The sequence below is a fragment of the Solea solea genome, chromosome 14, assembly GCF_958295425.1.
Source record: "Solea solea chromosome 14, fSolSol10.1, whole genome shotgun sequence".
Classification (NCBI taxonomy): domain Eukaryota; kingdom Metazoa; phylum Chordata; class Actinopteri; order Pleuronectiformes; family Soleidae; genus Solea; species Solea solea.
Genome location: NC_081147.1, coordinates 12,822,482 through 12,836,216, shown reverse-complemented (window position 1 = coordinate 12,836,216; position 13,735 = coordinate 12,822,482). Strand labels below are relative to the sequence as shown.

At 42.7% G+C, this 13,735-nt stretch overlaps 1 protein-coding gene across 4 annotated transcripts in view; it reads left to right on the top strand.

Annotated features, from left to right (window-relative positions):
* unc5a (unc-5 netrin receptor A) overlaps nucleotides 1-13,735 on the top strand; it is a 135,959-nt gene that overhangs the window by 101,309 nt on the left and 20,915 nt on the right. For 2 of the 4 annotated variants that reach the window (XM_058649816.1, XM_058649818.1), the window contains 5 exons: nucleotides 1,618-1,848; nucleotides 2,572-2,871; nucleotides 8,885-8,972; nucleotides 9,416-9,584; nucleotides 11,716-11,949. In XM_058649816.1, coding sequence (XP_058505799.1) covers nucleotides 1,618-1,848; nucleotides 2,572-2,871; nucleotides 8,885-8,972; nucleotides 9,416-9,584; nucleotides 11,716-11,949 — 1,022 coding nt within the window. The remainder of the gene's footprint in view (nucleotides 1-1,617; nucleotides 1,849-2,571; nucleotides 2,872-8,884; nucleotides 8,973-9,415; nucleotides 9,585-11,715; nucleotides 11,950-13,735) is intronic. The other 2 variants (XM_058649817.1, XM_058649819.1) reach the window with 1 other exon arrangement.

Here is a 13,735-nt window from a genome sequence, read left to right as displayed (position 1 = left end):
ATGGAGCTCGGCTGCATATAATCCCGCTACTTAAAGTTTCAGATTGTACTGAGATAATCAGCCATGAAATGGATTCTGGCATTTGTCTTAAATACTTGGGTATGTCAAGCAGCTTTGTCCGGGGAAATTGATTTTTCAAAGCAAAAAAATAAAAAGCAAGGACAAAGTGAGAAAAGAAACAAAGAAACAAAGAAACAAACAAGGAAAGAAACAAAGACATGTTTGGCTATGTTCTATCTTCTTGCTGAAATATGACTGATAGCACTCCGCTAATTTAATTGTGCCACTCTCATGTCACAGATTTATAACACCAATTAAAACTTGTCAATTCCAAGGTTGAGCATGGTTCCTGTCAAGTAGTCTGATTACACGGGGGTGGAAAAAAACATAATGACACACTGGAGATATTCATCAAAATGTGCCGTGTCTAATGATAATCAGGTTATTTTGATACAAACTTTTTGATGCTTGCTTATTGCTGAAATGCAGATCACGTGCTGTTTCCCTATTCATCGATTACATTTTTCTTTGTCCACATTTCCTGTATACTCTTCCTGCTTCTGTCCTCATACTTCTGTTGTCACCTTGCCACATGGCAGCCTTCGCAGCACTTCAACCTTTGTCGTTGTTGTCCGTCCCTCAAAGCCGCACTGTTCGACACATCCTCCTCCTCGGCTGTGTTTAGCTGACAGCTCTACGCCCCCATGGCTCCTTGGCAAAATGGGCCTCTACAAAGGCCTCAGGAGCATCCTCCACCTCCAGTACAAAATTTCCCAAGCACAGGGAGACAGCTGTGCAAATCCCATTCTCCTGCAAAACAAACACACACATACATACACACAAATGCATGCACATATTGATGCTTGTCTGGGCTTAGCTGCCATCTTCATACTGTACTTTCATAAGCAAATCCTTCTTCTTCTTTTTTTACCACTGTCTCTCACGGGGGTGTTGAGTACTTAGAGAAAGAGAGAAAAAGGCAGAGCAGAGGAAGAACATTCAGGCATAAGATATAATCCAGTGCACATATGAAGAGAGGTAATGCTGACGAAACCTGCTGTGAACTTTGGTTCTTCCTCCCAGAGGTGGAAATAATACTAAAACGTAAAAGTAGTATTACTTTCATTAAATTACTTAGGCACAAAAAAAACCTGTATAACTTTTAATTATAATTTCCATCACAAATGTCATTTGCCTTCAAACCATTGTCAAATGAGTTCACACTATGCTGATTCAAGTCTGTCAGCTCCACGCGATTCGCTCTTTTTCTCAGTTTAACAGATCTTTAGATGTCATGTCACTCAGCGACATCCCAAGACTGCGAGTGAAAAAACCTGTAAATACTGCTGCTGTATTTACAAACACTCTCTCAGGCAGGTCTGATAGTCTTGCTTGACGCGGCATACAAATAATGCTACATTGTTTCTGTTCATGATGACAAAACGGAGGCAGAATAATAATAACATCAACAACAAAAATCACCCAAAAACTCTGCAGCTTTAAGTAAAGAACAACTTTCCACTACAATAGCATAGTTTGTTAGTTCACATTTGCTGTTTGCTCATAGCACAAAAAATGCATTTTCTGTGTTTTTTATGTTAATTCTTCTAATTGCAGCTGTAAGTGGAGCCGAAGACGTGGCGCTCTACGTTGGCATGGTGGCGGTGGCCCTGTGTCTGACACTCCTGCTCATCGTGGTGGTGATGGTTTACCGGCGAAAGAAGGAGGGACTGGATGCTGATGTGGCCGACTCCTCGATTCTCACCACTGGCTTCCAGCCCATGGGCATCAAGCCCAGCAAGCCAGGTGTGTGGGCACCGCGGCCACGCAGGCCTCCCCCCCACAGCAGTAGGACACTATTCTTTGTTCTACCGTCCTCTGTGTGTTCGTTGGTCTCTCCATCTGCCCACCATGACCGTGCGGCGCTCATCTACTTGTACCAGTGGTCCTGTGTTTGTTTGTGGTCGCGGAGACAGTGTGAATGTGTTCAAAGTGGTTTGTATTCTCGGCAAGATGAATTGTGCGTGCGTGCTGTTTATTTGGCTGCCTGATACATTATGTTTCGCCGCTGCCTCATTGTCAGGAAATGTAGCCACTCTGTTTACTGCCTGTGTGGAGCCTCTTAGGTTCACCAGCGAGTTATAGAAATACAACTGTCTGAGTTGGATTGAGATGGAGAACTGGGCTGCAGCGCCTGTGATTCACCATGAAAAAAGCCTTTATGCATTCCGGCTGCTAAGCTGTATCTGAGTTGTGTTTGGAATTGATTGTGTGGTTGCTAAAGAGACTGGCAGAATTGGAGAGAGAGCAAAGGGAGGGGAATTGACTGGCTTTGGGTAGAATTTGTGTTTGTGTATTGTCAAGAGTGTGTGAGCGCTCTGTTCCCTGCACCATGTGTCTTTTTCTGTGTTTGCCTCAGTTTTCTGTGTTTGTTGCGACAGCTTCAGAGAGTGTGAGGTCTGTCTATGTATGATGTATGAACACACACACACACACACACACCCCGATTGCCACTCATGGAGATTCACACATTTGCTTTTGTCTGTTTTATTTCTTTTATTATTCCAACAGAGAATTCCCACTTGCTCACTATCCAGCCTGATCTCACCACCACCACCACCAGTTACCAGGGCACACTGCGCTCTCGCCACGATGCCACTGGGAAGTTTTCTATGACCAACGGGCCTCTGCTGGACCCACTCCCCAACGGCTCACACACTCTGCACAATGGCAAGCTTAACGCAGACCCTGCTGAATTTGTGAGCAGGCTGTCCTCTCAGAGTTACTTCAAAACTCTGCCCCGTGATGTGGCCAACACCTCCTATGGGACCTTCAACTTCCTGGGAGGGAGGCTGACAATCCCCAGCACGGGTAGGTTCATTTTTCACCTGTTGCTTAGTTACGCTTGTTTTGTTCAAGAACAAAAAAGATGTCATGTTGCTATCATAGACCCGGAATTAAGAATATACTGAATAACCACCAGGGGGTATGAGAAATTTAGCCTATTTCCAACTTGATTCAATGTCAGTGATCTCAGTTGCTATATAATATCAAAGCTTCAAACATTTAATCCAGGATGGATTAAAGGATGTCTTTTTGCCGTCCCCCATCATGGCTGTACTTTACAGCATCCTGTACTAAACTGTTGAATTGACCACCAATGATCTGTAATAACATTGGTCTCTACATATTTAATTTGGGTATTTTATAACTTTGATGTTTTTATTTTTATTAATGATTGTTTTTATTAGTGATGATTATTAATGATTAACCGTGTCACTTAATCCCTTGTTTTGTTAGCCCTTGACCGTTTGTGCTTTGTTTTGTTGCTGGTGTTGTATGATTCTGTCATTCTTCTGTCTTTGATTTAATTGCTTGATAAAACAAATTATAAAAAATGAAACATGTTTTTTAGAAAACAGTTTTAGAAACGAGCTAATCAAGAAAAGGTGTTTTACCCCTGTGGAATCACATGGTTCTCTGCGTTAATAACAACGTCTCACATAAAATGTGATTTGATCTTCATCAAAGTGCAAACAAACAGCGATAACACACAATTCTAAACTTTCCTGTCAAATTTCCACACTGAGGATATAAAACGGGTCGAAACTCCTTTGGCAGTGATGACCTACAACAACCTCGTCCAGTAGCCGTGGATCAAATCTGACAAACATTCAGGATGAATTTGGACCTTTCAGCTCTTCTTATGATGTGTGGTGTGACCGATTATGTGCTGATTTCATACCAGCTGTTCTTGTTCTGGTTTCTGTATGAGCCACTCCAGACAAAGGATTTTCTTTATTTGAAGTCGAAGTGCATTTCACTCACTTCAGTGTTTACCATTTGTGTCCTGCCATAGCTTCCACTGAGCTTCAGCTGTCAGACGCCCTAACTCTGACAATATCCTGTAAAATACCTGGGTTAACTTAGTTTTTCATTTTCCCCTTGATGAAGTAAAGCTGTCCAGACACCAGAGGCAGCAAACTACTCCAAATTATGATCCACGGTTCTCCCTTCTTGATTGCCTGGATTATGTTTTCATGTTGGCAAGCATTGCCGTATTATTATGAAGTGCTACATGCTCCTCCCAAACAATCAAACCTCAATGGTATTGTGGAATGTCCTTGTGTCTTTGGCAAACTTCATGCATGTATTATTTTAGCATGGCAGCTTCCTCTGTGGTGTCCTTGGACATCCTTGGTCCTCGTCCATGGACACCTGGCGACATGTACCACGATATGACGAGACGTAGGGGTGTCACGATCTTGATTATGCATCGAATATTGATCGAAACGACATCACCATCTCGACCTTCGAAAGCAAAGGTGGAATTCAGGATTCAACTGCGCTCCCAGTGTGACGTCCTGCAGGCGTGACAGAGGGGGAAAAACACGGTGTTGTGGTTATAGCCGTCGTAGCACGACTATACGGTAACTCCTCCAACCAACGCAAAGCTTCTGTCCTCATTTAGAGCAAAACTTTCAACTCAAAATCTAACTCGTGCTAAAGCGATAACGAGCACTATAGACTCGTATTGTTAATAAATTATTTAAAAAATAAAAATATGAGGCCTTAGTGTGTGGTACATTGCAAACAAATGATGGACATTATATCAGTCTTGACACTGTGTAGACTATTGAAGTGGGAATTCAAAATTACCATAACATAAAACCAATCATCCTAAGTCTAAAAATGGTAGACCCATCTGCGCTAAAAGAGGAGGAAAGATCGAGAATCGAATTGTGTCCTTAAAACCGAAATCAAATCAAATCAATTCAATTCAGTTTTATTTTATAGCCAAATCATGACATGCATTATCTCAAGGCACTATACACAGACAACGTCATGGAGCAGAGAAACCCAACAATTTACACAATGAGCATCTGCCTGGACTGGTTGGGGTGAAAGGAAAAATGGGGGACAGAGGAGAGGTGGGGGACACAAAGGACAAGAGGGACATGAGGTAGAGACAGAAGAAAGAGACCAGGACAGTTCAGTGATGTCATTTATATAAGCAGCAGCAGAGATTGTTGATAAAAAAATATTATACTGATATCAACTTTAATTACAGCATAATAATAATGGTGGTGATATGTTTGATAATAATAATAGTAGCCTCAAGACACCCATAACGAGACGTGTGTTGATGACTCATGAACAGAGATGTCAACCATCTCCAGTGACTTTTCCAGCAGGGCTTCATTTTTACATTCTATTCTGTTAAGTATCTCTGGAATCACACGAGCTGGACCTGCACTGCCGGGCAAAGTAGGCAAAGAACTAAATGATCTCCACTTATAGTTTGTCTGCATAATGATTTAACTCTGGGTAACCCTTTTTCCAGCGGCATGCTCGACCATCATCTGAGATATTTTTCGAGGCGTGTAACTCATCAACAGATGCAGCTTGTCACCAACATATTTTATGTATATATCAACATAAGTATTTTTCTTGATGCCATTAGATTAAAAGGTTGCATACATTTCTCTGATAATAATAATAATGTATTCAGCAAGGACAGGAAAATACAATGTTTTGTGTGTTGATGATATTCAATACCTTTTTTTTCTTTTTCATTATTATATAAGGGAATAACCTTTTTTATACATACACAATCACAGTATTCTCTATGTACAATGAGCAAAATCATGTGGCTCAGTTATAGATTCTTCTATGACCATGAAGCACATCAGTAATAAAAGACAATATATGTTTTTCTCTTCTACACATGTTTGGTCCTGCTGTCTTTGGTCTGACCTCAGCATTAACTAAATCCGCCGACCGTCACAACCAGCACGGACGTAGAAGTAATGTACACTCGGTAAAAGATGCACAAGATCATCTGCTGCCCATGGTCAGATATATTCTGCATCATCTGCTAATTAGAGGGGTCACACAGTAACCCTCACAACAATATATATACGGTGCTATATAACGGTACAGAAATCATCTGGCTGGTGTTTGACATATGAGGTCTACTTTCAAATAATGATGCCCAGGGAAACATGAGGTGCACTAAAGGGCAACTTGTGGTGTCAGTCCATGAAGTGCTAATGATGCTGGTGGATGACGGTCCAGAAAAGTGCAACCAATGCCAGTCAGTGATTTACAGCGTGTTCATTTGTAATAAGGAGAACATGAAACAGACCAGGACTAAAAGGACCGTTTTACTACATCCTACTGTATTTTGTTAATGTGATTTATTAAAAGTCTTACATCAAGAAGACAGTAAATAAAGACTTTTATGATATTAAGGTTGGACAATTTAATGCCGTGTTTTTATGTGGGGTTTTTTTTCCTGTAGACATGGCATTAGTCGGCATGTCTGTGTTTTGTAAGGACAAAGAGATTTCAGTAATCCTCTGTTAGATGTTCTGTTTGCCGTTATACTTTAATAAGATGAGTTGCATCTAAACATTAACATCTGTGGCTGAATTAGTTGTTACAACAACAAGTCTGTTTTATTTGTACGGCACATTTCATACTCTTGTCATTGCTCCAACATAAAAAAAGAACTTTATTACACCTGTTTTAATGCTCCTGACTGGACATTAACAAGGACGATTTATCAGTAACAGCTGAATGCCATAAACATCTCACGGTCTCGTTGAAACCGACCCAGACCATTCAGCCTTTAAATCTGGTGCATGTGGGTTTCCTAATAGTTTTGTACCTGGTTAGCACACGTTAATGTGTGTCAAGGCTTCGTACTTAACAGCTCTGTGCACTGGCTGTTTTTCTGGCTGTTTATAAGAAGCAAAGACGAGATCGCAACAGTGTCCAAAGCTCTTATGATTCGGGCAGATTATGTGTGAATCAGTCGCTTGTATATGTACAAAGTGAATCATCCCATAATTAAATTATACAAAAAGGCAGAATACTTTTGTCAGTAAGTTACATCTATGCAGCACAGCACAGAGAGTAAGAATAAACTAACTACAACCAAAAACAAATGACTCCAATTAGTCCCACTGCTCATGATAGAGCTGGTTAAATTTGTAGCTGATCTCCACGAGTACTAGCTTTGTGCTAAGAGCACAGACGGAGACATAAAGACGGTCAATTAAAGATTGGTCTTTTGAAATCATTTTGTAAGAAAGAGTGCCCTTTCACAGTATGCATCTTTGATGTTACCTCGGTTGTTTTCTAAACCTGAACTTTTGCCCTTTTTATTGCTTTTACCGTGATGTCTCTTGAGTGTCTTGTCTTCCGTATGATAAATATTTTGTGCACACGGCGGATTCTGAGGCGGCAGGAAAGACAAATTTAGAGGGCATGTGGCAAAACGTGCACAGGCTAAGATAATTCATTTACACAACTGTTTGTTGTACAATAGAACATTTTTTTTTATTTTTGAACATTTAGATGCAATATCGTCTTTTTATTCATTTCTTTTTTTTCCTATTTATATCCTATGATTTGTGGCCTTGTCTGTAGAACTTGTCATGTGTGCATTGTCCTGTAGCCACTGTAGCACTAGACAGATTTTTGCCATGGGGACAATGATTTGATTTCACTCATATATAAAGCTGACAAAAGGGAGAATAAAGAAAAAGTGTTGTTTGCAATACACAGAGTAAAAACTTTTAATTTCCCTCAATAAAAATAATATCCTTTGTCTTTTTAGCTGTAAAACTGTAGCAAGACAGACCTTCCACTTAAGCACCTCAAATTCAGCCTCAGCTCGGCATTACCATACATCACCCAGTATATATGCATGCGATAAAAGAATGGAACGACCCAGTTGGAACCAGGAAAGACTGAACTGGAGAAACTTTTGAAAGAACTAATTTAGAAATAGGTTCCTATAAATTTGTGTGTGCCTGCCTGCGTCTCAGACAGAGCGAATACAGGGACAGATACACACACAGGATAAAAAAGCCCACCATCATTAGTCCACTGTTTCACTTCCCCTCTTCACATTAGCTGAGTACAGTGTTACTACACTGGAGGACAGTGTTTTCACTTAGCTCCTTGTGGGCTGTCCAGATTAGCCCAAGACAGTGCCACTGAACCACTGTCATGTGGGAGAAAAGTTTGTTTTGTCTTTGTACCTTTCTTTAGCTCTCTCATTTCTCTGTTTTTTCTTCTGCTCGCCGAACTATATTTCATGCACAGATGAACTCAAAGCTATGTTGACTTTACCACCCATTGACATCTACCTACCTCTTTGGGGCACGGAGTGAAATAAAAAAATCAGCTCCTGCATGCATCCACTCCAGAAAGATATATGGCCTACTGTCATTTAGCACGTTGTCAGGTACACGGAAGACGTGGTTTATAGATGCAGACAAGTCTTTTAAGCGTTCAGGCTCCTTTGCCTTATTCAAACAGATGTTTCATGATAAACAGATCCGGTTTACAATCCACAGACTGTTATGAGGGTGCCTCATACTCACTGTTTGCGCTACACTTTAAATAGGGTTCTAAGTGGCTTATTTGGCATCACAACATAAATGCCACAACACTCAAAGTACTTCAATGGCTCTCTTTCCTCCAAGGTGCATTCCGACACTCTCCTGGGAAGGAGCAATTTTCCTGGAGTAGTCTGTTCCATGGTCTCAATTATCTACGTGGTGGCAGACGGAGGACATTTAAACTGCGATGCAGCGTGCGCTTTTGTCTCAGCTAATTGTGGACTGTGGGGACGTGTGCAGCCTTGGCTGCCGGTGCAGAGATTTGCATCTACTGCACCTTGCGGCGACTGCATCTGACCTTCAGAATAGATTTGTTTTTTTTTTGGTTTTTGCAGCCAGACAGTTTTGTTGAGAGGGCCAGCTTCCTTTGTGGGAAGACAACACTGTTGTTCAGTCAGAACAAATGAGCCTGTCCCCTTACTCCTCCTCACTAACCCCTTCTCTCGCTTTGTTGTTATTTGCATTAGGAATCAGTCTGCTCATTCCTCCCGAGGCCATCCCCAGAGGAAAGATCTATGAGATTTATCTCACTGTTCAGAGGAAGGAAGATTTAAGGTGGGTCTCTTTAACACTGCCTAACTGGCATTCTTCCCTGGATGCCACTAGGCTGTTTGTTTTGATGCTCTACTGTTCCATTAGGAAAGGCTTTAGAGTCTGTGCTGTGGAGGAGGGATGTAAATAAATAACATCGCCTTTTACCAGGATGTGTACTATTTAAGTTGAATGAATTGTTTGGAGAACACTGTTTATCTGGCTTGCTGCTCTCCGTCTCTGAAGGCACAGTCATTGTAGTGTGCTGTGATGGTGTGTTATTACTCACTCGCTCACAACGCGGTCCAGAGAGTCCAGCAGGCTCTCGTCATTGTCTGTTGCAGCTGCTTGATCGTTTGCAACATCAGTTTGAGCTTACAAAAGAACAGAACATTCTCACTAATAAATGAGCAAAAGCTCCTCATCTTCATCTCTTCCCCTGTCTCTCTCTTCCCACCCGGGTGTAGGTTACCATTGGCTGGCTGCCAGACCCTGCTTAGCCCCGTTGTGAGCTGTGGCCCCCCAGGAGTGGTCCTGAGCCGACCGGTTATCCTCAGCATGGACCACTGCTCCGATGCGTGCCTCGATAACTGGGCTGTGCGCCTGAAGAAGCAGAACTACGAGGGCGCATGGGAGGTGAGAAGGCACTAGAACTCCACCACAAATCCTCTGTATAAAAAATATAGTCGCCTCTCAGTGAATTTGTTCGAGTCTTTACTTCTCTCTGTGAGATCTTTTCTCAAAAACTTCCTCAGCAGCGACTCAACACCACACCTGCACTAAAAGCATTCAATGCCTTGTCACAGCCCAGCATTCATCTGCTCCATAGGGTTTAAATTATATTGACCATCAGGTGTTTTCTCATTGAGTTGGAACAAAAGCCTGGAAGCACCGGCTCTCTGCGGCTTCTGTTGCTAGGCAACATGTTTCTCAAAACAGAAATTCTCTAAGCAAATTACTGATCCTCAAAGAGCCTTTCTGTGTGCTCCTTGACCAGTTGTGACCAGTACTTCCAATTACAGAGTTCCATTCCCATTTTGTTTTCTGTTCATGAAATTTGAAACTAACCAGAGCTGCCAGATGTCAGTGACGATTGTTTGAGGCAATATATTCATCTCAACAATCCAGAGTGATTGGGCCGGGGACTGATGGGCTTTAGAGTGTTAGTAGGTCTTTTCTCATGTTCAATATTGTGCATAAATTATTCAGCCTTCCCGTGTGTGGTGGCAGTGGGGTGTCTGTGGGATGGATTGGCCTGTCTGAGGCAGAGGTTAGATCTGCACTTTTAATCATCAGCTGGACCAAATATAGCCCAGTGCTCCGACTGCATGTATGGCCAGGTGGATAAAAGAGCAAAGTAGACAAGCAAGTAATGTAGATGTAAAGGAAGGAACATAGAGAATTGAGAAGTATGGCGTAAAATAGAAGAACAGTGCATGACGAAATTGTGCAAAACCACTTGTAGAAGCAGATGAATTGCTTGCCGAGTGAGCACACGCCGTGGTAACCGAGCCACCTCACTCTCCGCATGACTTTGAAGAAATATTAAGAAGATAAAAAAGTTAGACTCGATTGTGGTTGCATAGCAAATTAATTGTGTCAATACTAATTCTATTGATGCAGTTGGTGTCTGGTTAAATCGATCCTGGAGGGGCTAGCTGGGCATTTGGCAGGCAGGATGCTTTCTTCAGCTCCACTGGCTAATGGGAAGAGTCAGTCAACTGGCATGATGGGATTTTAGAGAAAATGTTGTCACCACGGGTCCAATTTGTCCCCATTAAATAAGCTCAGAGACTGGTGGGCTTATCTCATAAAACTGTTCTATCATGTACTGTGATGGTGTGAGTTCTTTTCACAAGTCTGTCTTTTTTTCATGATAAATCTGGTTCTTTAACAAAGAAAGACACAACATTTAAATCCGTCCCTGCTTTATCCGTGGTAAATAACCCTCTTAGTTAATTGGTGCTGCCTGTTACGCTCCTCATCATCAAACAGCAATGTTGTTGTGCGGATGAATTGGCACGTTTCTCTCACCTTTCTTAACAAATCTCAAAGGATGACGGGCATTTCTGGAAATCCCAATAATCCAATATTTACTGCAGCTCCACACTCTTTTTATTTCTCCAGAACCATCTATTCTTGCCGGGAATCTATTCGCATCTCCTTTCATGTCTATTGAGCACCTCGTTCATGCATTATTTAGTAAATTGACGGTGTTCTATAGGACCTGTGTCTTTATGTCAGTACGGAGTAAGCACACTGGAGTGAAGAGGGAATTTGAAGCAAGAACAAAGTATTCTTTTTTTTTTTTTTTTCTGGTATAAAGTGTTACACAGACACATGTAACATTACCTTCAAGACCTTTAGCTTAGATGTGACTTTGTGACACAGCAGGAGAAATCGAGTTTGGAACCAAAATATTCAACCCTTTTAGGGCAGAGTCAGCGGAGAACCACTGCGCGTCTCTGCATGTGCATGAAGGCCCCACGCTGCGTTCATGCATAAACACGGGTCCGTGTCAGTCTACTGTAGTAGTAGTGGTAGCATACTGAGTCTCATATTTCATTCCAGTAGCTGCGATTTTCCTGTGACCACAGATGTGCATATACTGGTGGACTTCAGGTAGACATGGAAATTAAAGTATGACCCCACAGTTTTCAAACAGCCAGACAAACACTTTACCCTTCCCAACTTCATATAGCAGATGCTTGACCTTCCATCCATACCCTGTTTTATATATTTTTATCTTCCTCTACCTTGCCTCCAGGATGTCCTGCTTATGGGGGAGGAGCTTGTGGCTGAGCCCTATCACTGCCAGCTCGAGGCCGAGACGTGCCGACTGTTCTCCGAGCAGCTGGGCACCTTTGCCGTGGTGGGAGAATCCCTGCACATGGGTGCTGCCAAACGCCTGAGGCTGGTGCTCTTCTCCGACGCGTACTGCTCCACGCTGGAGTACAACATCAGGGTGTACTGCATGGATGACACGCATGACGTCTTCAAGGTAGATTGTGACAAATGTAGTGCTGCCCATTGTTTTGTTTTGTCTGGCAGTTTCTCGGCCTCTGAGTCTGCACAGATCAAGCAGTTTCACAGTGACTGAGTGATGGGTAAACTATTTTATGTGACGGTATTGTCTGCCACACTGAAAGGTTAGTAGAAGCTGTGCAGACGTGTAGGAGTGAGGCGAAAGGCATGCTAAATTGAACAGTACTGCAGGCTTGATTACACCATGTGCACTTCAAGAATGTGCGATGTGTGAAGCTGATGTTCCCTTCTAGTCTCTACTGAAACAATCCATATGTTCAGGTTAGTCATGGTACACCATACAATCTGTGTTCATGTGCGTGCTCTTATTCCAACAAAAATGTTCCGTTCCTCTCATGCTGATCGTGCTTCTGCTCTGCTGCCGTGGGCCCCGCAACTTTCCCATCACTTTGTTCAACAGCATATTTCTCTTCTCTTTTTTGCTCTCCGCACGGACAAAGTATAATCAAGCGCTAATGCCTTCCTCCCTCCCCCGAGGACTGCCTCTGAGTAGCCTGTTAAGATTTCATTTGCATGGTTAATTAGTAAATTAAAAGGAGAGCCTGTCCCAATCTTTTCCCAGCAACCCCTGTGCGCGCTCTCTTTCGCTCCACACCTCCCTTTCTCACTCTAAGCTGTTCCTCTTCATCTGACACCACCTACAGCCACAAGGGCCACTTCCCACTCAAGTCCACTTTTGCCAGCTGTAAAAGCTGACCTCCTTGTGCAGGAGGTTGCCACCGGCACAATCTATGGATAGCTGTAGGCCATAAACAATGGGCTGAAATTAGCACTCACCCATTCTGGGAGTTGAAGATGAGATGAGAACTGTGCACAGGCTCCAGCAGCGGGATGGGAATCATCACGACCTCCTGGCTTACATCTATCTTCCCGTGGCTCGGTGCTGCCTCTGCTGCTATCTCTCTGTTTCTGACAGTGAGTACATGATTGCAGCAGTGTTCAGGAAAAATTGCTGGCTGACATTTAAACTGTGTGCTTATGTAGGTCTAAATGCGAAAATGAGGCATACATAAAATAACGACCGTACAGCGGGAATTTTGTTTACTTGCTATCAAAGCAAATAGGACTGTCTTCATACATACAGATTATCAGGTGACCCGGTGATGTTTTGCTGCAGCGTGACTGTTGCTGACCTTGTGTGTCCTGCGTTGGATGCGGGAAGGCTGTTGGTGCATAAAACCTCTTCCTCTCTCTGTCCATCTGCCTCTGGCTACCTCTTGTTCTGCCATTCTCTTGCTCTCTTAGTCAGGAAAAGGACATCTGAGCTTGTTGACTCCAGCACTAGTGCTGCCATACTCTGCGGCTCCCTTGACGCCCTTGAGTGCATTAGCTCCCCATCTCTCACACAACCAGGTCCTGTGGTAAGCCACGGTGTCTCCGGGGCTCTGTAGTTTTTAGTGAGTGATTTAGAACATGACCCAAACTGTTTAGTAATCTTGACTTCACACTGCTCTCGGTGCTATTATGGAGGGAACAGTTCATTTAGCAAGTACATTAACCACTTTGAGTGGAGATTAAACTTCCCTGGAGAGGTTCAGTCTAATCACTAATCACTATCTTTAAAATGCACCATTTATGATTAGACTTTCACTATGGCTACCATTAGAGTTAATTGTTGTGTATAACAGTGGTGGAGAACCAGTAGGTGGTACGGTAGAGTAGACAGCCGCAGTTGTATGCTTGTCTAGAGTACACCTACAGCACATGAGAATTCTATGACTGTACTTGCAGGCTTCTGAGCC